General features: G+C 43.7%; 2 protein-coding genes across 2 annotated transcripts; both read right to left on the bottom strand.

Moving 5' to 3' along the window:
* Positions 1 to 90: 90 nt before the first annotated feature.
* Positions 91 to 6,845, bottom strand: LOC129821791 (uncharacterized). Its single transcript, XM_055879440.1, has 11 exons — positions 6,728 to 6,845; positions 6,265 to 6,416; positions 5,055 to 5,121; positions 4,534 to 4,662; positions 1,844 to 2,167; positions 1,603 to 1,700; positions 1,392 to 1,507; positions 1,234 to 1,313; positions 1,033 to 1,067; positions 803 to 883; positions 91 to 653 (listed from the first exon to the last, which is right to left on the bottom strand). Exons 1-11 carry the CDS (start codon positions 6,840 to 6,842, stop codon positions 273 to 275), a joined length of 1,578 nt encoding a protein of 525 aa, XP_055735415.1. The 5' UTR covers positions 6,843 to 6,845; the 3' UTR covers positions 91 to 272.
* Positions 6,846 to 7,841: 996 nt separating this feature from the next.
* si:ch211-286b4.4 (uncharacterized) lies at positions 7,842 to 23,391 on the bottom strand. The gene is made up of 13 exons (XM_055879439.1): positions 23,174 to 23,391; positions 22,807 to 22,933; positions 22,473 to 22,672; positions 21,737 to 21,949; positions 16,098 to 16,243; positions 15,808 to 15,935; positions 14,862 to 15,009; positions 13,023 to 13,155; positions 12,759 to 12,920; positions 12,340 to 12,466; positions 11,638 to 11,849; positions 8,422 to 8,584; positions 7,842 to 7,939 (listed from the first exon to the last, which is right to left on the bottom strand). Exons 1-13 carry the CDS (start codon positions 23,310 to 23,312, stop codon positions 7,849 to 7,851), a joined length of 1,989 nt encoding a protein of 662 aa, XP_055735414.1. The 5' UTR covers positions 23,313 to 23,391; the 3' UTR covers positions 7,842 to 7,848.
* Positions 23,392 to 24,715: the final 1,324 nt, after the last annotated feature.

The raw sequence follows: 24,715 nt of genomic DNA on the forward strand, positions 1-24,715 counted from the left end.
GTGATGTTTTGATTTGACAGCGGTGGCTGAAGCCTGAAAGACATGGAGGGTGATGGACCTGGAAAGCATTTCTACTTGGTGACATTGTGGTAAAAGCATAATTCATATCTTTAATAAATATCACTCCAATGAAATGATAAGTTTGATTAAATCAGATGTGACGAACCTATTATACATCTATTATTCACACTAAACTGTACATGTGATCCACAAAATCACGAGACAAATCACACCAAAACCACACAACCAGTATCCCATTGTCACATGCTGGCTTATTCCCATACATCTAGTCCTATGAAGCCTGTTTTACCCATATTTGTCATCTGACTGCTTGGTCCCTGGCTTTCTACTTCCTGATTGTACGGGCTCTGGTTATTTTCTAGTTTATGGTTCTTTGGTACCCTGCTGTCTAGGTCCTCCTGGTCTGGAGAATGATCTTGTTCCTCCTGACCGTCTGATCTATAGTTGTCTGGCTCTGGTTGTGGGTGATCTCGGGTCTGCTCCTCTTCCTCTGGACTCTGGCCGTCTAGCTGGCGCCGGCTCATCCCATTTAATATGATTTGCAGCTCGTCGAGCCTCCGGGATACATACTGTCTCTTCAGCTCTAACATCATTGTTCCATTACGACTCAGGGCCTTCTCGGGTGTTGCACCCTGGAAGGGACGGAGGGAGAGAACGAGAGAGAGAGTCACCACAGCATCAGAATTTCAAATGTTCAATTAAATAGAGGCTTATGATGCAAACCAGAAACATTTGAGGTTTGGTCAAAGCTTTGCTGTCTCTGCCTCAGCCACGTCTTCACCTGGGTCCTCTTCTGGAGTTGAACGCTGAGCTGCAGGAAAACCTCATTCAGATGGTCCATCTCCTTCTCCAAACAGTGAGCCTTCGACAGAGAGAAGGGTCAAGCAACCATCAACTCATTAATCCTCCCGAGGGGATTGTGAATTAAGTTATAAACAACATGTACTGTACAATGGCTCAATGTGGAAATCCACTGCAGGAAAACATGGTGGAACTGTCAGCAAAACTTACTTGGACTGGTGTTCTTAAACGTTGTTGAGAAGGTCCTGAAAAATAGATTGAGGACATACATGGGCTTCGCAATATACAATACGTACCTAAATATATTTGTGTAATACATATTTCTATATAGTTCAATACAGAACAACACATTATTACTGTTTTCACAGTACGTGCATATGATATAGACCTAATATTATCAAAACAGGTTACCCTTTTCAGTGTCCTCTGCTGGAAATTGCTTAAGATCCCACACGATTTGCTCCACATTGAAATACTTATATCGTTGGAGTCTAAAATAAAATGGTAAAGGATTGTAAACATTTTGTAAATGTTTTTATGAGGTCATTGTCAAAAGTGCAAACACAAACCTGTCTGACAAGAGGTGCTCTGTGAACTGGCTTTCAGTGGGGACACGGACATTGAGAAAGTCCTCTACTAACTTCCCAGGAGACTGGTCTGAGGTCAGTGAGGTGTCCCTCTCCGCCTGTAAAAGTAAGGCACAAGTCTGCCCGCTGCAGTCAACAGTACAGTATATTTACCTGTGAATCAATGGGTTCCAGAAACGTCAAGGCTTCTTACCTTGTTTGCATCATATCTGAAAGAGGCGTTAAACAGCTGAAGGCTCAAAGCAGAGATGGCATGATGGAGGACTTGCATGAAGCGTTCAGGCTTGGAACCTAATACAGGACATTCATCTGACATGATAAACCTACTGTGGGAGAACATCAACAACAAAATAGTACAACAAAAATCCGAAGTAACATAAAAATTCATACCGCTTAAGATGTGACCATGCTTCACAGCATTATTATCTATTTACCTGAAGCAATATAGGCCATAGACTGTAGGAGAGTGGCAATAAACTGTCCCACACTCTCAAGCTTTGCCTCACGGAGATACAGAATCTGGTTGGTGGTGTCAAAATAAAAGTCCCCACTGCAGTGTGACACCAGGCCCTCGTAGGCTGATACAGGAACCGTTTTGGACAGAAGCAGCATGACAGGGGGAAAGATTTGGGTGTTGCAAAGCAGTTTCACAACATGACAGCCGAACAGGAAGATGGCAAAGTGCTGTGGGGAGAGGTTGTCCAGGGCAACGGGAATCAGGTGCACTGCTGGGTCCTCTGTGGTCTTGTCAGTACTGGCTGGAATACAAACTGTAGTGTCAGAGGACATCATTAGTGTACTGTACTAGTCAGCTAAGCAGATATACAGTACCAGTCAAAAGTTGATACACCTACTCATTCAAGGGTTTTTCTTTATTTTTACTATTTTCTACAATGTAGAATAATATGAAATAACACATATAGAATCATGTAGTAACCAAAAAAGTGTTATACAAATCAAAATATATTTTATATTTGAGATTCTTCAAAATAGCAACCCTTTGCCTTGATGACAGCTTTGCACACTCTTGGCATTCTCTCAACCAGCTTCACCTGGAATGCTTTTCTAACAGTCTTGAAGGAGATCCCACATATGCTGAGCACTTGTTGGCTGCTTTCCTTCACTCTGCGGTCCAACTCATCCCAAACCATCTCAATTGGGTTGAGGTCGGGTGATTGTAGGCCAGGTTATCTGATGCAGTACTCCATCGCTCTCCTTCTTGGTCAAATAGCCCTTACAGTCTGGAGGTGTGTTGGGTCATTGTCCTGGTGAAAAACAAATTATAGTCCCACTAAGCGCAAACCAGATGGGATGGCGTATCGCTGCAGAATGCTGTGGTAGCCATGCTGGTTAAGTGTGCCTTAAATTCTAAATAAATCACTGACAGTGTCACCAGCAAAGCACCCCCACACCATCACACCTCTTCCTCCATGCTTCACGGTGGGAACCACACATGTGGATGTAACGGATGTGAAATGGCTAGCTAGTTAGTGGGTACGCGCTAATAGCATTTCAATCGGTTACGTCACTTGCTCTGAGACCTGAAGTAGGGTTTCTCCTTGCTCTGCAAGGGCCGCGGCCTTTGTGGAGCGATGGGTAACGATGCTTCGTGGGCGACCGTTGTTGATGTGTGCAGAAGGTCCCTGGTTCGCGCCCGGGTCGGGGCGAAGGGACGTACTAAAGTTATACTGTTACATTGATGCTGTTGACCCGGATCACTGGTTGCTGCGGAAAAGGAGGAGGTTGAAAGGGGGGTGAGTGTAACGGATGTGAAATGGCTAGCTAGTTAGCGGGTACGTGCTAATAGGATTTCAATCGGTTACGTCACTTGCTCTGAGACCTGAAGTAGGGTTTCCCCTTGCTCTGCAAGGGCCGTGGCTTTTGTGGAGCGATGGGTAACGACGCTTTGTGGGTGTCAGTTGTTGATGTGTGCAGAGGGTCCCTGGTTCGCGCCCGAGGTCGGGGCGAGGGGACGTACTAGAGTTATACTGTTACATGGAGATCATCTGTTCACCTACTCTGTGTCTCTCAAAGACATGGCGGTTGAAACCATATATCTCAATTTTGACTCATCAGACCAAAGGATAGATTTCCACCTCTCTAATGTCCATTGCTCGTGTTTCTTGGCCCAAGCAAGTCTCTTCTTCTTATTGGTGTCCTTTAGTAGTGGTTTCTTTGCATCAATTCAACCACGAAGGCCTGATTCACACAGTCTCCTCTGAACAGTTCATGTTGAGATGTGTCTGTTACTTGAACTCTGTGAAGCATTTATTTGGGCTGCAATTTCCGAGGCTGGTAACTAATGAACTTATCCTCAGCAGTAGAGGTAACTCTGGGTCTTCCTTTCCTGTGGCGGTCCTCATGAGAGTCAGTTTCATCATAGCGCTTGATGGCTTTTGCAACTGCACTTGAAGAAACTTTCAAAGTTCTTTAAGTTTTCCAAATTGACTGACCTTCATGTCTTAAAGTGATGGACTGTCGTTTCTCTTTGTTTATTTGAGCTGTTCATGTCATAATATGGACTTGGTCTTTTACCAAATAGGGCTATGTTCTGTATACCAACCCTACCTTGTCACAACACAACTGATTGGACCAAATTGGACCAAAGACATTCACAAATTAACTTGTAACAAGGCATACACCTGTTAATTGAAATGCATTCCAGGTGACTACCTCATGAAGCTGGTTGAGAGAATGTCAAGAGTGTGCAAAGCTGTCATCAATGTAAAGGGTGGCTACTTTGAAGAATCTATATTTGTTTAACACTTTTTTGGTTACTACATGATTCTATACGTGTTACTTCATAGTTTTGATGTCTTCACTGATGTTCTACAATATAGAAAATAGAAAAAACTACAGAAAAACTCTTGAATGAGTAGGTGTGTCCAAACCTTTGACTTGTACCGTATACTGTGAATAAAAGTAACATGCAGCATTTATTGATTGACAGTACAATTGACCATAGCCCATGATGGGCACTCTAGTCAATATTGCTTTGGACTCGAGTCCCGTCTCGAGTCCCAGTTGTTATCTCCAACATTTCAATCAACAGTTACAGAGGATTATCTCTTCTCTCGGGAGAAGAGAAGCATGGAGCATTAGAGAGGTTCAAGCTGTCCCTAACCTCTGTCTACACCAGATAGGTTCTGGAGGGACTCCTGTATCTCCTGCAGGGTCCTGGACAGAGGGGTCATTGCCACTAGTTTGGACAGGTCCTGCTCACTCAGACAGGGGGCTGTGCTCTGTAGGTGTACTAGTACAGAAGAGCAGAAGATAAGTTGGAAGTTAATGCACAACACTGCAAAGTCCTATATGTGTGGGAGTAGTTACATGTCCCACTTCATAGAGCGACGCAAGTTGACCGAGTTAAAAAAAATACTGTGTTGAAAAGCATTAAAGTCATTCAGGTTAAATAAACAAAACCACTGTTCCTAGATGTGGCCCGACTGCGGTGTCCGTGTCTCCTCACTTCATAACTTAACACTACCTACTGAATTTACAGTGGGCTGAGCTAACATATCCTCGCAATATGCCTGGCCCTTCTAATCATTCCTATAAGAAGTTGTGTAGAAATATCCTCACAGCTGGTGAATAAGACTGCAGGTGTACATGAGGGGAACGATTTGAACAGTGTCTATATCCTACCTAGATCATGAGGTGGTGGTCCTGTCTCATGGCCTGATGCAGGTTTGGTCATGTTGGCTGAGGAAAACTAAAAACCGAAAATAATATGATTAGTTATTAGTCGATGAGTTAGATATCATCTAGGTCTAGTATTCACAATATCCACATCCCATATTCCTTTAGATTGACAACCTTTGGATGTAAATACAGGAATGCTAGTGAATGATGGTGGTCCTCTGTAGCTCAGTTGGCAAGCATAGCGCCTGCATTGACAGGATAGTTGGTTCGATTTCCTAAACCACCCATACGTTAAAGACGTATCCACGCTTTGGATAAAAGCGTCTACTAAATGGCATATATTATTATTACATTACAATGGGGTGGTTGTCTGATCCTAAGCATTTTTAGCTATACTCAGTGGCCAGTTTATTAGGTACACCCAATTAGTACTGGGTCGGACCCCCCTTTGCCTCCAGAACACCCTGAATTATTTGGGTGTTCCCCACAACATTACACCACCGCCGTTGACACCAGGCAGGATGGGGACATGGACTCATGCTGCTTATGCCAAATCCTGACTCTGCCATCAGCATTACGCAACAGGAACCGGGATTCGTCAGGCCAGGCAATGTTTTTCCACTCCTCAATTGTCCAGTGTTGGTGATCGTGTGCCCACTGGAGCCGCTTCTTCTTGTTTTTCGCTGATAGGAGTGGAACCCGGTGTGGTCGTCTGCTGCAATAGCCCATCCGTGACAAGGACCGACGAGTTGTGCGTTTCCGAGATGCCATTCTGCACACCACTGTTGTACTGCACCGTTATTTGCCTGTTTGTTGCCCCCCTGATAGCTTGCACGATTCCTGCCATTCTCCTTCGACCTCTCTCATCATTTTTTCCCACAGAACTGACGATGACTGAATGTTTGTTGTTCGTCGCACCATTCTCTGTAAACCCTAGACACTCGTGAGTGAAAAGCCCAGGAGGCCGGTCCGTTTCTGAGATACTGGGAGCGGCGCGCCTGGCACCGACGATCATACCACACTCAAAGTCGCTTAGGTCATTCGTTTTGACCATTCTAACGATCAATTGAACAGTAACTGAATGTCTGAATGCCTGCATACCTACTTTATATAAGAAGCCATGGCCACGTGAACTGGGCGGTGTACCTAATAAACTGGCGACCGAGTGTATATATATATATATATATAACCTTTGGAAGTGATAGCCATTTACCTGTGTGTAGCCTGTGTGCAGCTCACACTCCCTGGTGTCTGCGTGGCAGTGTGCTGCGGTCATGTCATGCTGCTGCCAGCTCTCTCCGCTAAGTCTGTACAGGACTGCCTCCAAAGCTCTGACTACAGCTCCCATCAGCACCACTGACGGCTCTGATGACAGGTCAAAGGTTGGGATTCAGATCGACGCAGAAAAAAAAGGCGTGTGCACTGCAGTTGCCTTGAGCCGACATCCACAAAGTTTACAGTAGAAAGTGATTTCTGCAAACGTCAGGGAAATTGCCTTTAAAGGTCTATCGCTGTGCGCTGGTCTTAAATCTGTGTTGGATCAAATGCTGGTCATAGTATAGCAAAGCAATACGTTGCGTTATCACTGAGACGTTACCTCTGTAGGCAGATGATTTTTACAGTATAGCAGTTAATAAACGTCTTATTGGCCACTGATTGGCATCATTAAGTCGTACCTTTTGTTGATTGGATACGCCCATCCCCGTCTGCATCCGTATTGGTGTATGGATCATTCTGCAAGGCATCGCGTTCCAGTAGCTCTTTCAACAGACCCAACTTTTTGGGTTCCATGTTCTCCAGAACATCCTAGTACGACATAGAACCACTAGTTACGCCGTTCAAAGGAGCGACGGGTCTAATGTATGTTTATGTTCTGTCACTTTACAGATTCTAGGGGGACTATTTCTAGGCCTGGGTTGAAAAACTACTTGAAATGATTTAAAACACTTGACCATGGCTGTTGCAATGCAACCAATAGAGAAGTCCCAAAAGTGCTAACCTTGCCCACCTGGCCCTTCAGGCCGGCTAAAGTATGTGAAAGGTTTCAAATAGTAGTTGAACGCAGGTCTGCTACGTTTCTCCTGTCCTATTATGCCATATTTTTCATACCCTCAGCGCATCTGTTTGTTGACAGATATTTTGGTAGAACTCTTGGGTGTCCTTGCGGTGCCTGGCCAGCTGGGACGCCAAATGCAGGTTCTGATCCTCCAGCTTGTCGTAGAGAGTTTTCACGTTGAATTCCTCCAGCTCAAACTTCCCAGTCATGTATCCTTGGGGTAGCATTTGTGGATAATAATAATCACTTGAAATTCCAACGCAAGACTACTGAACATTTAATTGATCGAGAGGGAAATAGCCTCACTAGTACATTATCACGGTTTAGCACTGTCGTCATCCTTGAGTTGGATTTTGGTATAAAATGGATAATCGATCCAAAATGGAAATGGCAGAGCAAAATACTCCTGGAACCATTAGGAAAGGGGCATACCTAGTCAGTTGTACAACTCAAACGTGTCTTCCGCATTTAACCCAACACCTCTGAATCAGAGAGGTGCGGGGGGGGTGGGGGGGCTGCCTTAATCGACATCCACGTCAGCTCAGGGATTTGACGCTCTAACCACTAGGCTATCTGCCACCCCTTTATCCATGGTATTTCAGTGTCTATGATATTTGGGTACAATCAGAAACGTCAACTATTCATCTAGAGGGGTAAATAACCTTGTACGTGACCGTATATGTACCATGGGTGGTTTTGAGACTATGAACCTGTCATCATTAATGCAGTGAGTAATCCGAGTTAGTCACCTCCTCCACGGCAGACTGCAGGCTCCTCAGCCTCAGCCCCCTCTCCGACTCCCCTGCAGCCCAGCACCCCCTGGCCATTCAGGCTGAGACGCAAACAAAAGAGAAAAGTCAATCATTGTAGATGTTTGTTTTTTCAGAAGGAGGTTTTCGGAGCAGAGTTTCACTTTGCACGGCAAGGCGTCCCTGGTCAGACGGATGGAGTTGACTTGATTTGTAAAAACAACAGTCCTGTTGCATGACGCACCTGAAGACTTCTCAGCCGTGCTCACCATCAGAACTGAATGGGTCATGCCACAGGACTGCTGATTTGTAAGGGACATGCTGCAGTGCAAACCAAATACACCTCTGAAAATACAATTCAGAGAACCTATTATCTGCCATGATTGAATTCTGACCAGAGAGCTGTTAGTAGAGCCACTCCCTGCTATCTACCAACTCTCAATCATAACTGTGGTAAGATCATATATCAGATAAATGGTTGGCCCACTCCCTGAAAGCTATTAGCCAAGCTAATAAAAGCTAATAGAATAAACCAGTATTGATCGTTTGGTTACGTCTGGCTGACCTTTCTCCACTGTAGACGTATTCCACTGGAGGGATGGGCTCTCCCAGGCTCCGCCACTTAGGCCTCAGTTTGCCCTGGCACACCAGCTTGGCCCGACTGGGCTTCAGAACCAGAGCTGTGGTGGTGAGCACCAGGATCAGCACAAGCAGGAGACTCAGGACACCTAGAGTGAGGAGATTCATGAGTCATTCATTCCACGTCAATTCAGCAAGCCACGACACCCACTATTTCAGGTTGTTCTAAAGGTTTCTGTAGTTACAAAAAAAAGATCCTTTAATTGGGGATGGGGGCGCTGTTTAGACTATTTATGCTAATTTGGTAATTTTTGAAACGGCTTCCCACAAAATCCTTGATCGTACAATATGCATATTATTATTATTATTGGATAGAAAACAGTCTATAGTTTCTATAGGAGTTGAAATTTTGTCTCTAAGTGGAACAGAGCCCATTCTACAGCAATTTCCCTGACATGGATTCAGATTTCAGAAATGTTGGCCACTGTTCTGAAGTCAGTTAAAAGGGCACTGATTTTGCTATGACTATACGGACACTTCTTACGTCTTCCCCTGGATGCCTTTACGTGATGACGATTCCAATGGGGTCGATTGCGCGTTCACAGGCCCTACAAATGAAAAAACCCTGAGGCTAGTCATTCTTTTGGAGCTGCGTCATGCGCCTAGAGGACACCGGCGCACACCTGTTCCAAGCGTTAGTTTAGCCTGTTATATTTCTCCGGTCATCTTTTCACTCGTTATAGGAGTTAAAAACATCATAAGGTAGTTAATTTAAAGCGTTTTATAGCAATTTATATCCGTTTAGTGCGATTTTGGGACATTTCTTTTTGAAACGATGTGAATAGTTGGGCACGCTTTTCAGTTCATCCCGAATGCAGTTGGCATTTCGACATGGCAAGAGGACAGCTTTCCACCAAAAGACGATTTCTCCCAAGAAAGGATCCTTTGCCCAAGATACTGATGGAAGAACAGCTCAAGGTAGGACATTTTTATTATGATAAATCGTGTTTCTGTCGAAACATTTTAGTGGCTTAGGACGCCATGTTTTTTTGACGTAGCTTCGCTTGGCGCAAACTGTATTGAAAAGTAAGGATAAATTAAAAAATGTAATTCCGAAATTGTATTAAGAATTAAATTGTCTATCAATCCCTGTCCACCCTATATTTTTTAGTCACGTTTATGAGTATTTATGTATAAGAGTAGATCACTGTCTAAGTGGCGCAAGGACATATTATGACCAGCTGAGTTACATTTCACATTGTCTAACCATGATTTTGGTGGCTAAATATAAACGTTTTCGATCAAACTCTATATGCATTGTGTAATATGATGTTACAGGAGTGTCATCTGAAGAATTCTGAGAAGGTTAGTGAAAAAATTAATATCTTTTGGCGATGTTGACTTTTATCGCTCACTTTGGCTAGAATCAATGCTGGGCTGCTATGTGGTATGTGCTATGCTAATATAACGATTTATTGTGTTTTCGCTGTAAGACACTTAGAAAATCTGAAATATTGTCTGTATTCACAGGATCTGTGTCTTTCGATTCGTGTATGCTGTGTATTTTTACGAAATGTTTGATGATTAGTAAGTAGGTAAACACGTTGCTCTAAGTAGTTTTTCTATTCCATTTGTGACGGTGGGTGCAATTGTAACCTATGCCATCTACCTGAAATATGCACTTTTTTCTAACAAAACCTATCCCATACCATAAATATGTTATCAGACTGTCATCTAATGAGTTTTTTTGTTGGTTAGGGGCTATAAATATCTTAGTTTAGCCGAATTGGTGATGGCTACTGGTGTTGGTGGACAAATAAAAGATGGTGGATTATGCTAATGTATTTTTAGGTAATAGATGTACATCTTTACATATTGTGTCTTCCCTGTAAAACATTTTAAAAATCGGACATGTTGACTGGATTCACAAGATCTGTGTCTTTCATTAGCTGTATTGGACTTTAATGTGTGAAAGTTAAATATTTTAAAAAAATATATTTTTTGAATTTCGCGGCACTGGTTTTTCAGTGGGGGGGGGGGGTGTGCCGCTAGCGCCACGCTGATCCTAGACAGGATAAACATTCCTGCAACACTTTTTTGTTGACATATAATTTGATCTCTGAGAAATTAAGCTACTTGATTGCACCCAAATTTGTTTGAAGCAAAATGACCCTAAATTAAAATTCAAATAACTGTATTTTCCTGTGGAGGAACTGACATATACACATGGCTACAAGATGTAGTGTATAGTGTGTCATGCCATATGACAGAAGTGCACAGAGATTGGTAACCAGTTGTGCTCTATAGAAGCGTGTCCCAAACTCGGTCCTCCCCCCCCCCCCCCGGGTGCACGTTTTGTGCCACCACTACACAGCTGATTCAAAAACCAAAACGTGCTCCCAAGAGGGGCCCCAGGACCGGGTTTGGGAAACCCTGTTCTATAGTACCTTTTTTGTTACTGCCGTTCAGGTTTACTGGTTTCAAGAGATGAGGCTCCACTTAACCTGTTCTTAAGTCTATTCAAACCCTTTGAACCATTGAGCATCTTTTTGATACCTTTTGTATTTTTCACAGAATCAAAGCAGCCTGTACTCCCTCTCTTTTTTCTGCTCAGCAGTACCTACAGTAGTTCTCTCTTGCTGCATGACAAACTGCTTATGAATTGGTTATCAGTGACATGGAGAAGTGGAACACAGAATTTAAACCCAGAGGGGAAAACAAATTGTTCACCAATCAATGCAAAGAAAAACAGGAGGGTGATAATGCCCATTAAAAATCGATTCCCACCAAAGAATCAGTCTATGATTCTCTACTACGGGCCTGTGCCTTGATTTCTCTTCTCTCTTTATGTGTTGTTATTGATTACATATAATTTCAGATGTGAACGGTCAGTGGCTGAATCCCAAATGGCACCCTATACCCTATAGAGAGCACTACTTTCTGTGGGCCCTGGTCAAAAGCAGTGCACTAACGGGGGTTTTCCATAGATGTCACTCCAGCCCTTTTGGGTTTTAAGCACTAGTGATATTTTGGGAATTGTGTTTTCATCACCCAGGGTGATTATTGGGACTTGCAAAGAGACGTGTCTACAACCTCTGAATAATCAAAACAGGTGCTTTGTGTGAAGATGTTTAACATGGAGGAAATGCACCATAAATAGAGAATAGAGTGCCATTTGAAATGCACGCAGAGTGTACCTCACCTACGATGGCGCCCCAGTCAGGCAGCAGGTTGAGCCGGTGTTGTTTGATGACCCCGTGCTTGACCAGTTGGGCGGGGGTCATGGGCTGGAAAACGGCTGCAGTGGGGTCACACTCTGTCCCTCTCTCACTGACCACCACCACTAGACTCCACTCTGGAATGGCGTTGTCCAGGAACACATACTTCCCCGTCTCCGAGAACACGTGTGCAAATCTAATGGGAAAAGAGGAGACGAATCTGAAAAGCACGCCATTGAAGAACCCATTTTGGTTCCAGGTAGAACCCTCTGTGGAAAGGGTTCTACATTGAACCCAAAATGGTTCTACATGGAACCAAAGGGGTTCTACCTGGAACCAAAATGGGTTCTTCAAATGGTTCTCCTATGAGGAATGCCAAAGAACATTTCAAGGTTCTAGATAGCACTTTTTTTCCTAAGATTGTATATAGTGCACTACTTTTTCCCAGAGCCCATTCACATAGTTCCCTGTCTCAGGGAACATGTGGGCATACATATGGTAAAAGAAGAGTCACTAAGAAAATCTGATTCCCTATCTATTCCCTATATAGTGCACTACTTTGGGCTATATAGGGAATAGGGTGCCATTTTGGGCACAGACACAATTAGAGAACAGATGCTTTACATTGCTAATGTGAATCAAATATGACCTAACGGAACACTAAAGGCCATAAGGTACCTTCATACCTGGTCGAGTTGAACTGAGTCTGCTTCATGAGTCGCTCTAGCCGCCGGAAGGCCCCAAAGTCCCAGCTAGGGTTGCTATTGAAGAGATGGTCTTTCTGATACACTGGGAAGTGGCTGAGGTGACGGTCTGGTTTCAAAATGAATTGTAATAAAACAGGAATGTCCCAAAACAGAATAGTTAAAGGGGTAGTTAACTTTATGAAGTTTACCTCATGATGATACAATCCGTTTCCACTAGCGTTCTTACATGCTACAAAAATGCTAGCCAGGAGATTACGGACTTCGCTAAATACCCAGTAAACACTCGAAAAGCAGATTGGACTACTAAAGAAATAAGCAAAAACTTCAAACAAGTGAACTACCCCTTTAAGTTAGAGCCCAGGGGAATGTTTGAAGTAGAGGTTGAAAGAATGACATACCATTGTAGTTGATGGTAAGCTGGAAGATGAGCATGTCATTGGAGGAGAGGCATGCTATGGGGTTGGGGATACGAGGGAGGACATCGGAGTGTAGAAGTTCTGCCTTGGATTCTAGATCCCTCCTCTTCCTTGATCGCCTGTCAATAAATTCGATTGGCTCCGCTGCAGGCAAATAATGAACTATTGAAACTATACAGCTTTGCTTTAAGAAATGGCTGAGATACATATAACAGAAACTGACGTAATTCAATCAAACCCAATTACCTGTCAGGGTCATTTCAATAACATTTCGGTCCATCAGAATCCAACCAAATACACCTTCAGAATCAAATTGAACAAAGTGGATGTTTCCAATGTTCTTCACATGGACGTCTGGTCCCAAAACATCCAGCATTTTCTACAGGAAAGAAATGATACATGTCATTAAGGATCTAATGATAATTGGAGTAAATGGATAATAATAATGATTGAATTTGTCTGCTATATTCCCGTGTAAATAATACAAATTAATCCATACCAGCATTGGGGTCAATTCCATGTCACTTTAGGAAGTAAACTGAAATTCAATTTCCCATTCCAATTTTCCCCAAATGCTCTTCTATGAGGAAACATTAGGAATTGGAATTTCAGTCTACTTCCTGAATTGACTGAATTGAAAAGGAATTGACCCCAACTCTGATCCATACTATTTTTCTTCACCACAAGGCTATCCCAAGGATACAACAGCTTTAAGAGTCAAGTCGTGAAACACAGGGTTGGGTAGGTTACTTTCTAAATGTAATCAGTTACAGTTACTAGTTACCTGTCCAAAAATGTAATCAGTAATGCATTCCTCATGAAGCTGGTTGAGAGAATGTCAAGTGTGTGCTAAGCTGTCGTGATTCCATATGTGTTATTTCATAGTTTTGATGTCTTCACTATTATTCTACAACGTAGAAAATAGTACAAATCAAGAAAAACCCTTGAATGAGTAGGTGTGTCCAAACTTTTGACTGGTGCTGTATATATATAATTCACAAGTCCAACAATGGATGTAGCAACTACAGATTTCCCCTTTAAGTCTATCAAAAGCGTGCAAGTTTGAGCATGTATCCATTAGGCCTATGGATTTATATTTTTATCAGCATGAATTAGATTGAGCAATTAAAGCCCCACTTTTATTCCATAGCCCGGGATCCGCACTACGCAGCTATTGTGAGAGCACATTTTTCCCTGGCTATCGATTGGTTTCAAAAACAATGATAGATAGGCAGCTTAAACGTCTTGAATTCAACCAATATTGGGTTGATATACACATTTAGATTTGTGAACAGCCATTCACAACAACCACAGTCCGTAAGGCGCAAACAGCTAAATGAGAGAGCAGCAGTGTGATTCACATCAATGCGCTATGTAGATATCAATAATAAGTCATATCCGTATCGCCGTAGACTACACCACTGCTGTCATCCTTACCACCAAGCGTTTATTCAAGTTGGATAATCTTTGGATGCCGACAGCAGTCGCACCATTAGAAGACACAGCTTGGACTGTAACCTACAAAAGCCTATTCCTGCTCCTTTCCTGTGATCCATCAAACACATTTGGTGTGTCATCATTGTGGTCTCTGACAAACTTAAACTTGCGCCTTTTTTCAATGCTGATTTGAATGTCATTGAGAAAACAGAGAAGTGTAAAAAGTAATCCTCGAAGTAATCATGTCGTTTTCCTAAAGTATCTGTAATCTGATTACAATATGTTTGTCGATGTAAAGGATGACAGTTACCGTTTTTTTTTTGTCATCCCTTACATGTAACAGATTACATGTAATCCGTTACTCCCCAACCCTGATCACACTACAGCTATCTCTGTGTCCATACTGTACGTGCTGAAGCTAACTCTAGATTTCAAACATTACCATGTGTCATACATGTCATGCCATCACAACGACACCAGAGTTGGCACATACAGTATGGTTTCGAGGCGACTGAAGCAATTTTGGGCACAGTCATGTGATGGAGGTCAGGTCCCCAGAGTGTGTGACTTCTCAGAACGTTCCAGATGGAACGGGCCATAAGGCTGTACAGCAAGCATGCGGTGGTGGCTGCTGGTGGTGGTGCTCACTCTGCTCCACACTCGGCTTTCATCTGGCTCTTTGATCCCCAGCAGCAGCTGTCCATCTGGGGAGAGCCTGGCAGAGATGTGGGGCAGTCTGGATAGGCACGAGGTGTTGCACAGCTCCTCTGCTGATACGTAGCGCTCACAGTGGCAGCTGATGGGGTGAGAGAGACTTGAAGCTACTGAGTTGGAAGGAGGAGGGATTTACAGTATATAGGCTACTATACATCATGGAATAGATTCATATAAAATAGATCTGCTTATAAACAAATACGACTGAACAGACACTTTTATCCAAAGCGACTTACAGTACCGTTCTAAAGTTTGGGGTCACTTAGTAACAGGAGTGATGGTTGCTGATATTGGGCCTCTGTACGCCCATGTAGATATTCCATTTTAAAAAAATCAGCCCTTTCCAGATACAATAGTCATTTACAACATTAACAATATCTACAATGTATTTCTGATCAATTTGATGTAATTTTAATGTACAAAAAATGTGCTTTTCTTTCAAAAACAAGGACATTTCTAAGTGACCCCAAACTTTTGAACCGTAGTGTACATCGTAAGTATTTGTGATCCTTGCGGGGATTGAACCAACAACCTTGAGTTGTGAGCGACACAATCTTACCAACTGAGCCACACAAGACGGTTGATAAAAGGACACTGGACAACAGTAACATTAAAAAATATTACAGTTAATTCAATAGACCAGAGATAGTTTTAAATAAGCAAACAGTAAAATACAAATATTGGACATGGTACAAATTAGACACGTGGTCCCTAGTAGCTCAGTTGGTAGAGCTTGGTGCTTGCAATGCCAGGATGGTGGGTTTGACTCCCAGGACCACCCATACATAAACATGTATGCATGCATGACTGTAAGTTACTTTGGATAAAAGTCTCTACCAAGCAAACATTTCATGGACTGTTGTGTTGACAGAGTACTCACATGCCCATTTCCACATCCAGACTCCCTCCCTGAGGTCCACAGGTGATGTTACAGGAGTGGTGAGAGGGTGAGACACACTCTCTGGACGCAGCCAGACGCACCTGTCCCGCACTGCAGCGCTTGTTCACCTAGTCCAGAGAGGATTCCTATTCTTATTGCCTCCGTTAGTGCAGCAGGACACAAACATGGACTCACAAGGAACACGTTTTAAAACGTGTCATGTGCGGTTACATCTGTATCCGAGCAGCCAAACACAGATGCATCCGACTACACTGATTGCTGAAACTAACCTCAGGCTGGCAGTCCAGTTCACTGTCGGAGCTGGAGCTCTTGAAATCCAGATTGTTGTAGAAAATGAAGCCGGTTCGACACAGACAGGAGCCGTCCGAGTGCTGGAAAGCACGGTTCTTCCCAAGGCAGGTGCAGGAAGGGGCCCCTGTGGTATATTTAAGTCAAGATGTGATACTTAGGCTGCATTTATACAGGCAGCCCAAGTCTGTTATTTTGCCCAATTATTGGTAATTGGTTGGTGAAAAGGCCAGTTAGTGGTAAGAAAGACCAGAATTGGTCTGTCTGGGTAAATGCAGCCTCATTGAAGCACACTTTCAAACTGATATGAGGCAACATCAAATGTAAGTCATATTTTATATTTAGGGCCCTGTGTTTTGGACAATCATGTCACGTGACCTTTACATAAATCTTTCGTTAAAGCCTCATCAAACTGTCCCCTTTTCTTTTTATGTCAGATGGTCCAGCAATATCCTCAGACAATTGTTTACATTTTTTGGGTGTAATTTTGTATTCCTGGAAAAGGCTTGAAAAAAAGGTTACGACATATCTCCTTTGGTGAAAATGTTGATTTGGTGTGGGGAGCAAACAGCACTTTTTAAAAGAGACGGGATTCACCTTTAACGCAGGGGTTCCCGGATTATTTCCAGCAACATTGCAAACTGTTTTAGAGACTGATGGCCTGGGTCTGGTGGTGTTCCAGTCCTCCCTTTCATAATTAGTAACAGAGGATATGAAAAGCATAATTACACTATACAGTATATACAAAAGTATGTGGACACGCCTTCAAATAAGTGGATTCAGCTATTTCAGCCACACCAGTTGATGACAGGTGTATAAAATCGAATACACGGCCAGGCAATCGCCATGGACAAACACTGATAGTAGAATGGCCTTACCGAAGAGCTCAGTGACTTTCAACGTGGCACCGTCATAGGATGCAACATTTTCCAACAAGTCAGTTCATCAAATTTCTGCCCTGCTAGACCTGCCATGGTCAACTGTAAGTGCTGTTATTGAGAAGTGGAAATGTCTAGGAGCAACAACGGCTCAGCCTCGAAGTGGTAGGCCACATACGTTCACAGAACGGGAACGCCGAGTGCCAAAGTGCGTAGCCTGTAAAAAACGTCTTTCTTCGGTTGCAACACTCACTACAGAGTTACAAACTGCCTCTGGAAGCAACGTCAGCATAAGAACTGTTTGTCGGGAGCCAAATGAAATGGGTTTCTATGGCCGAGCAGCCGCACACAAGCCTAAGATCACCATGCTCAATGCCAAGCGTCGGCTAGAGTGGTGTAAAGCTCACCGCCATTGGACTCTGGAGTAGTGGAAAGGCTTTCTCTTGAGTGATGAATCACACTACACTATCTGGCAGTCCGACAGACAAATCTGGGTTTGGCGGATACCAGGAGAGCGCTACCTGCCCGAATGCATAGTGCCAACTGTAAAGTTTAGTGGAGGAGGAATAATGGTCTGGGGCTGTTTTTCAAGGTTCGGCCGAGGCCCCTTCGTTCCAGTGAAGGGAAATCTTAACGCTACAGCATACAATGACATTCTAGAAGATTCTGTGCTTCCAACTATGTGGCAACAGTTTTGGGAAGGCCCTTTTCTGTTTCAGCATGACAATGCCCCTGTGAACAAAGCAAGGTCAATACAGAAATGGTTTGTCGAGATTGGTGTGAAAGAAGTTGACTGGCCTGCACAGAGCCCTGACATCAACCACATCGTACACATTTGGGATGAATTGGAACACCGACTCCGAGCCAGCCCTAATCGCCCAACATCAGTGCCCGACCTCACTAATGCTCGTGGCTGAATGGAAGCAAGTCCCCGCAATGAAAATGGACGAAAAGGGGCTCACCTTCCCTCATATTACAGTGCATTCGGAAAGTATTCAGACCCCTTGACTTTTTCCAAATTTTGTTACATTACAGCCTTATTCTGAAATGGATTAAATACATTTTTTCCAGCATCAATCTACACACAATACGCCATAACGACAAAACAAAAACAGATTTTTAGAAATTTTTGCTAATTCATTCGAAATAAAAAACAAAAATACCTTATTTACATAAGTATTCAGACCCTTTGCTATAAGACTCAAAATTGACCTCAGGTGCATCCTTTTTCCGCTGATCATCCTTCAGATGTTTCTACAACTTGACTGGAGTCCACCTGTTGTCAATTCAATTGATTGGACATGATTTGGAAAAGACTCGTGTCTATATAAGGACGCACAGTTGAAAGTGCATGTCAGAGCAAAAACCAAGCCATGAGGTCGAAGTAATTGTCTGTAGAGCCCGGAGACAGGATTATGTCGAGGCAGGATCTATGGAAGATTACCAAAACATTTTTGCAGCATTGAAGGTCCAGAAGAACACAGTTGCTTGATAACAGCTTTGCACACTTTTGGCAATCTCTCAACCAGCTTCATGAGGTAGTCACATGAAATGCATTTCAACTAACAGGTGTGCCTTGTTAAAAGTTAATTTATGGAATTTCTTTCCTTCTTAATGCGTTTGAGCCAATCAGCTGTGTTGTAACAAGCTGGGTTGGTTTACAGAAGATAGCCCTATTTGGTAAAAGACCAAGTCCATATTATGGCAAGAACAGCTCAAATAAGCAAAGAGAAACGACAGATCATCATGACTTTAAGACATGAATGTCAGTCAATTCATAACATTTCAAGAACTTTGAAAGTTTTGTCAGGTGCAGTCGCAAAAACAATCAAGCGCTATGATGAAACTGGCTCTCATGAGGACCACCAAAGGAAAGGAAGACCCAGAGTTCATTAGAGTTACTAGCCTCAGAAATTGCAGCCCAAATAAATGCTTCACAAAGTTCAAGTAACAGACACATCTCAACATCAACTGTTCAGAGGAGACTGCGTGAATCAGGCCTTCATGGTCGAATTGCTGCAAATAAACCTAAAGGACACCAATAAGAAGAAGAGACTTGCTTGGGCCAAGAAACACGAGCAAGGGATGTTAGACCGGTGGAAATCTGTCCTTTGGTCTGATGAATCCAAATTTGCGATTTTTGGTTCCAACCGCCGTGTCTTTGTGAGACACAGAGTAGGTGAACAGATGATCTCCGCATGTGTGGTTCTCAAAGTGAAGCATGGAGGAGGAGGTGTGATGGTGCTTTCCTGGTGACACTGTCAATGATTTATTTAGAATTCAAGGCACACTTAACCAGCATGACTACCATTGCATTCTGCAGCGATTCTGCAGCCATCCCATCTGGTTTGCGCTTAGTGGGACTATCATTTGCTTTTCACCAGGAAAATGACCCAACACACCTCCAGGCTGTGTAAGAGCTATTTGACCAAGAAGGAGAGCGATGGAGTGCAGAATCAGATGACCTGGCTTCCACAATCACCCAATTAAGATGGTTTGGGATGAGTTGGACCGTAGAGTGAAGGAAAAGCCGCCAACAAGTGCTCAGCATATCTGGGAACTCCTTCAAAACTGTTGGAAAAGGGCCTCCCGGGTGGCGCAGTGGTCTAGGGCACTGCATCGCAGTGCTAACTGCGCCACCAGTCTCTGGGTTTGCCCCCAGGCTCTGTCGCAGCCGGCCGCGACCGGGAGGTCCGTGGGGTGACGCACAATTGGGCTAGCATCGTCCGGGTTATGGAGGGTTTGGCCGGTAGGGATTTCCTTGTCTTATCGCGCTCCAGCGACTCCTGTGGCGGGCTGGGCGCAGTGCGCGCTAGCCAAGGGGGCCAGGTGCACGGTGTTTCCTCCGACACATTGGTGCGGCTGGCTTCCGGGTTGGAGGCGGGCTGTGTTAAAGAAGCAGTGCGGCTTGGTTGGGTTGTGCCTCGGAGGACGCATGGCTTTCGACCTTCGTCTCTCCCGAGCCCGTATGGGAGTTGTAGCGATGAGACAAGATAGTAATTACTAGCGATTGGATACCACGAAAAAATTGGGAAGAAAAGGGGATAAAATTTAAAAATAAATAAATTAAAAATGTTGGAAAAGCATTCCTCATGTAGCTGGTTGAGAGAATGTCAAGAGTGTGCAAAGCTGTCAAGGGAAAGGGAGGCTACTTTGAAGAATCTCAAATATAACATATATGTCACGCCCTGACCTTAGAGATCCTTTTTATGTCTCTATTTTGGTTTGATCAGGGCGTGAGTTGGGGTGGGCATTCTATGTTTTGTATTTCTTTGTTGTTTGGCCGGGTGTGGTTCTCAATCAGAGGCAGCTGTCTATCGTTGTCTCTGATTGAGAACCATACTTAGGTAGCTCTTGCCCACATGGGTTTCTCCATCAGACAGAACTGTTTAGTTTGTTCCACTTTGTTATTTTTTGTTCTAGTGTTCAGGTTTATTAAAAATCATGAACACGTACCACGCTGAACCTTGGTCCTCTTCTTCAAACAGCCGTTACAATATATTTGGATTTTTAAACACTTTTTTGGTTACTACATGATTCCATATGGGTTATTTCATATTATTCTACATTGTAGAAAATAGTAAAAATAAAGAAAAACCCTTGAATGAGTAGGTGTGTCCAAACTTTTGACTGGCACTGTATATACAGTAAGAAACAATTTATTATGTCATCAAACTTGTCACGCCCTGACCATAGTTTGCTTTGTATGTTTCTATGTTTGTTTGGTCAGGGTGTGATGTGAGTGGGCATTCTATGTTGTATGTCTAGTTTGTCTGTTTTTATGTGTTTGGCCTGATATGGTTCTCAGTCAGAGGCAGGTGTCAGTCGTTGTCTCTGATTGGGAGCCATATTTAGGTAGCCTTTTTTGTCGTTGTGGGTTGTGGGTTGTGGGTGATTGTTCCTGTGTCTGTGTCTAACCATACGGAACTGTTTCGTTTTCGTTCGTTTCACTTTGTTGTTTTGTTCAGTGTTCTATTTGCTTTATTAAAATATGGAAACTTACCACGCTGCGCATTGGTCCTCCGATCCTTCCTACTACTCCTCCTCAGAAGAGGAGGAAGACGAGCGTTACAAAACTACACAAATCCTCAGTTTCAGGCAAACGTTATATGCTTTTGCCCAAGGGTATGGGAAGGTGTGTCCCTTTGCGATTCACAATATAATATTTTACAGCCCACATTCATATATATGGAAGTACATATGTATATATGGAACTTTAGTTGTTTACATTATTCTGTATGTAAAAATATGGAAATAGGGAAAACATTTTGAGGTACTATGCCCTTATTAGTCCCACATTGAGACAGCTTACTAAGAATCTGTTTCCTGTTTAAGTTGCTCTTTAATAACTACAAATATTCCTTTATTACAGCTAATAATTAGGTTATTACGGATTGGCCAGTATTACATGATGTTTGAATAACAAATCACTTAATTAAGGCCTAATAAGACATAATAAAGACCTTATAAGCTACTTATATACATACTTATAAACTACAAATGACTGGTTCACATGTGTACCTTAAAATAAAGTGGTACCATTATTATTATTATTATTATTATTATTATGAAACATCAAGGTAATGTGACATGATAGTCCAAAACACATGGCCCTAATTACGTTACATAAAAATGCACACGTATACACAAACACACAAAGGGTCAGGAGTTGTTCCTGGTCTGGTCATGTGATCAGGAAAAACTCCCGGGCCTTATAGTGTAGTACACCTGTTTGATCAGACCTTGGGGTGCAGCAGAGGAACTTCCGCAGGGGAAACAGGCTCTCTGGGCAGCCAGATGGTTGAAGGTATCAGTTGGACATGGGTGGCAGTCCTCCACGTGCTCAGCGTTGGAGAGATTACCAAAAGAACCAGGGGGGCAAGGGACAGGACTGGATGAGCCCAGCGGACACACATAGCCCAGGGGACAGGGGTTGCTGTGGTAGTGCTCTGTCCCTGATGGACAGAAAATATCGGACAGCTTTACGGTAAGGAAACATTTGAAATCAAGAAAGATGAAAGTGTGATGGATGGATGGATGGATGGATGGATGGATGGATGAAGAAAGAAGAATGGACAGATAACTAAATGTTGGGAAAATGAAGGCTTGAAGAATGGATAGGTGTGTGGATGGAAGGAAGGAAGACGACGGTATGATGGATGAAGGATGGTTAGTTGGATTGATTTAAGTAGGCAAGAAGGTATTAGTCTCGTACGAACCACCCTCATCTCACAAGCAAGCTTCTGTTTCGCTACATGGTAGCTGGGGATGGTTCGTACGAGGCTAAGAATGTGTAGATGGATAGATAAAACTTTGAAAGATGCGTGGATCAGTGAACATTGGAAGGGTGAACAAATGAAGGTTGGAAGAATGAACGAATGGATAAAAGACGGTTGGAAAGATGGATAGATTGTGGAAAGGATAGCTAAATCTTGATAAAGCAATCACACTCAACCAAAAGTAGCACAAACAGGTCACCTGGAGGGCAGTGGTACCCTGGTGGGCAGGTGAGGCACTGAGGGTGGGGGGACAGCCGAGGTCGGTAGGTCCCTGCCTCACACAGCCCACAGCTGCTGTCCTGGGAGGCTCTGGGGCCACTGGTGTTGAGGGGCACAGAGCCCCCCTCACAGGACAGCATGGCAGAGCTGTTGGCAGGACAGTAGTAGGGAAACGTGCAACTGTGGAATGACCAATGATCAGATTTTCAATGTTATCTTCAAAGTAAATCATGGCATAAATGTTAAGGACCATAATGAATGTGCCTAGGAACTGGAGTAAGCATTACATCGTGTTTTGAGTTATGCCTACTCACACTTGGTTTGGTGTGGTGTAGGTGTGAGATCCCTCTGGACAGAGATAGCCTTCAGGACAGATTTCAGGCTCTGCAGTCTGGGGCCCACAGTAGGAGCCAGCCTTACACAGCCTCTCTGAGACCGCACCTAACCAACATACATGCGTACACACACACGCGCACACACACACACACACACAACTACTAGATCAGGAAAAACTCAGAGCCCTCGTACTTATTAGGGCCTGGGGTTTTCCTTTGTACGGTTGTTTGGTCAGGGGAAAAAACGACTTAACTAGGGCCTGGAGTTTTTCCAAGTCAAGTCACACATGGCCAGGAAAAACTCCTGGCCCTAAGACATTTCATTCCTTCATAAATCATCACCTACCAGGGGGACACTGGAACGAGGCTCTACAGGAGATTCCAGCAATGTTGGGTTGCCCTGTGGACATGGGGTCTGGGCAGTAGGTGCCCCCAGCACACGGCTCACACTGACTGCCAACTGCCGCCCCTGGGAGGGGCCTCATGGTACCCGCAGGGCATAGGATAGGTAGACCAGTGCCACTGCACCAGTAGCCCGGGGGACAGGGGTAGCCAGAGTAATCTGTAAGACCTGAATAAACAACCCAGGGAGAGCAAACACTGTAAAAGTCTGCTGGTGATTTGAGCCTAATGATTACATTACAGCTTTATTCAAATGTAAATCAATGGGGTTGGAAGATAATTGTAGTTCTAATAGTATGCGGAATGGATTACTTTAGTTATGTGTAAATCCACAGGGTAGTCATTTGCGGTGCCTCAGGAAAATGTGTTTTAAATTCCCCTGATTATAGCTCATTACCCGCCTCTGCTCTCCTATTTCAAGACTTGAAGGAATGTTGTCTTTCCCGAAGGAACTTTAGAATCAATGAAAAAATAATGTTTTACTGTTTCGAACAGAAACTTGCCTCCTGCTTTACTCCAACCCCTCCGAAAGACACATACACATGCAGAAGTTGGAGAGGTTGGAGCAGGGCGCCCGTTGAGCAGTTTAGGGTTTCAGTGGCTTGCTCAAGGGCAAAACGGTAGGTGATGGCATGTAGGACCAGATTTGATCACCTGTCAGACATTTTCCCTGACACATTTTTTCCCCTGACAGAAATGTTTTCCTTGTCAGACATTTTCTCCCTGTCCAACCGGCAACCCTCGGTTGCTAGTCACCTTTTCTAACCTCTAGGCTTCCTGTCGCCCCAATGCTACAGTAATGGCACAGCAGTAGTATTGTAAGATATTGAAGTCTAAGGTGTTTCAGTCTGACCTGTAGAGTTACAGTAGAATCCAGGGGGACAGGGCTGGCAGTCCCCCTTGCTGGCTGCCCCGGGGGTCGATCTGTAGGTAAATAACGGACATTCCCTGGGTTCAGTCCCTCCCTCGTAGTCACTACCAACCACCCCATCACAGTAGTGACCAGCAGGACACGGGTGCAGGACAGGGTCACCTGTAGAAGAGTTCAATGGAATTCTAAAAACGTCTGGTTCATGGATAAAATACTACGGGTGCCTCGCAGACGTGGGTTCAAATACTATTTGAAATCATTTACAATTATTTCACTGTGCTAGATTGAGCTGCCCGTTGCAATGGAACCCAAAAGTAGTTGAAAGTGTCACACCCTGGCCTTAGTTATCTTTGTTTCCTTTATTATGTTTGTTAGGTCAGAGTGTGACATGGGGAAGGTTTGTGTTTGGGTGGTTATAGGGTTAAGGGGTTGTTGGGTTTTGTGTTTGTGGTTTTGTGTTGAGTGAGTATGTCTAGGTATGTCTATGGTTTAGTGAGGGTTTCTAGGTATGTCTATGGTTGCCTGAGTGGTTTCTCAATCAGAGACAGGTGTCTTTCATTTGTCTCTGATTGGGAGCCATATTTTAGGCGGCCATAGACATCATGTGTTTGTTGG

Source organism: Salvelinus fontinalis, chromosome 24 (assembly GCF_029448725.1).
Source record: "Salvelinus fontinalis isolate EN_2023a chromosome 24, ASM2944872v1, whole genome shotgun sequence".
In the NCBI taxonomy this organism is placed as follows: domain Eukaryota; kingdom Metazoa; phylum Chordata; class Actinopteri; order Salmoniformes; family Salmonidae; genus Salvelinus; species Salvelinus fontinalis.

Bases quoted from the DNA above. Each gene is read 5' to 3' on its own strand.
- LOC129821791 (XM_055879440.1), bottom strand. From the start codon at position 6,842: ATGGAACCCAAAAAGTTGGGTCTGTTGAAAGAGCTACTGGAACGCGAT. The intron at 5,122-6,264 runs GTAAATGGCTAT...TTCGGTTTTTAG, and splicing joins TGCACACAGGCTACACACAG to TTTTCCTCAGCCAACATGAC. The intron at 2,168-4,533 runs GTTAGGGACAGC...TTTGTATTCCAG, and splicing joins CCTATCTGGTGTAGACAGAG to CCAGTACTGACAAGACCACA.
- si:ch211-286b4.4 (XM_055879439.1), bottom strand. From the start codon at position 23,312: ATGAGGCCCCTCCCAGGGGCGGCAGTTGGCAGTCAGTGTGAGCCGTGT. The intron at 15,010-15,807 runs GTGAGTACTCTG...TCACCCCATCAG, and splicing joins CTGGATGTGGAAATGGGCAT to CTGCCACTGTGAGCGCTACG. The intron at 11,850-12,339 runs GTATGAAGGTAC...TTTTCCCATTAG, and splicing joins ACTCAGTTCAACTCGACCAG to ATTTGCACACGTGTTCTCGG.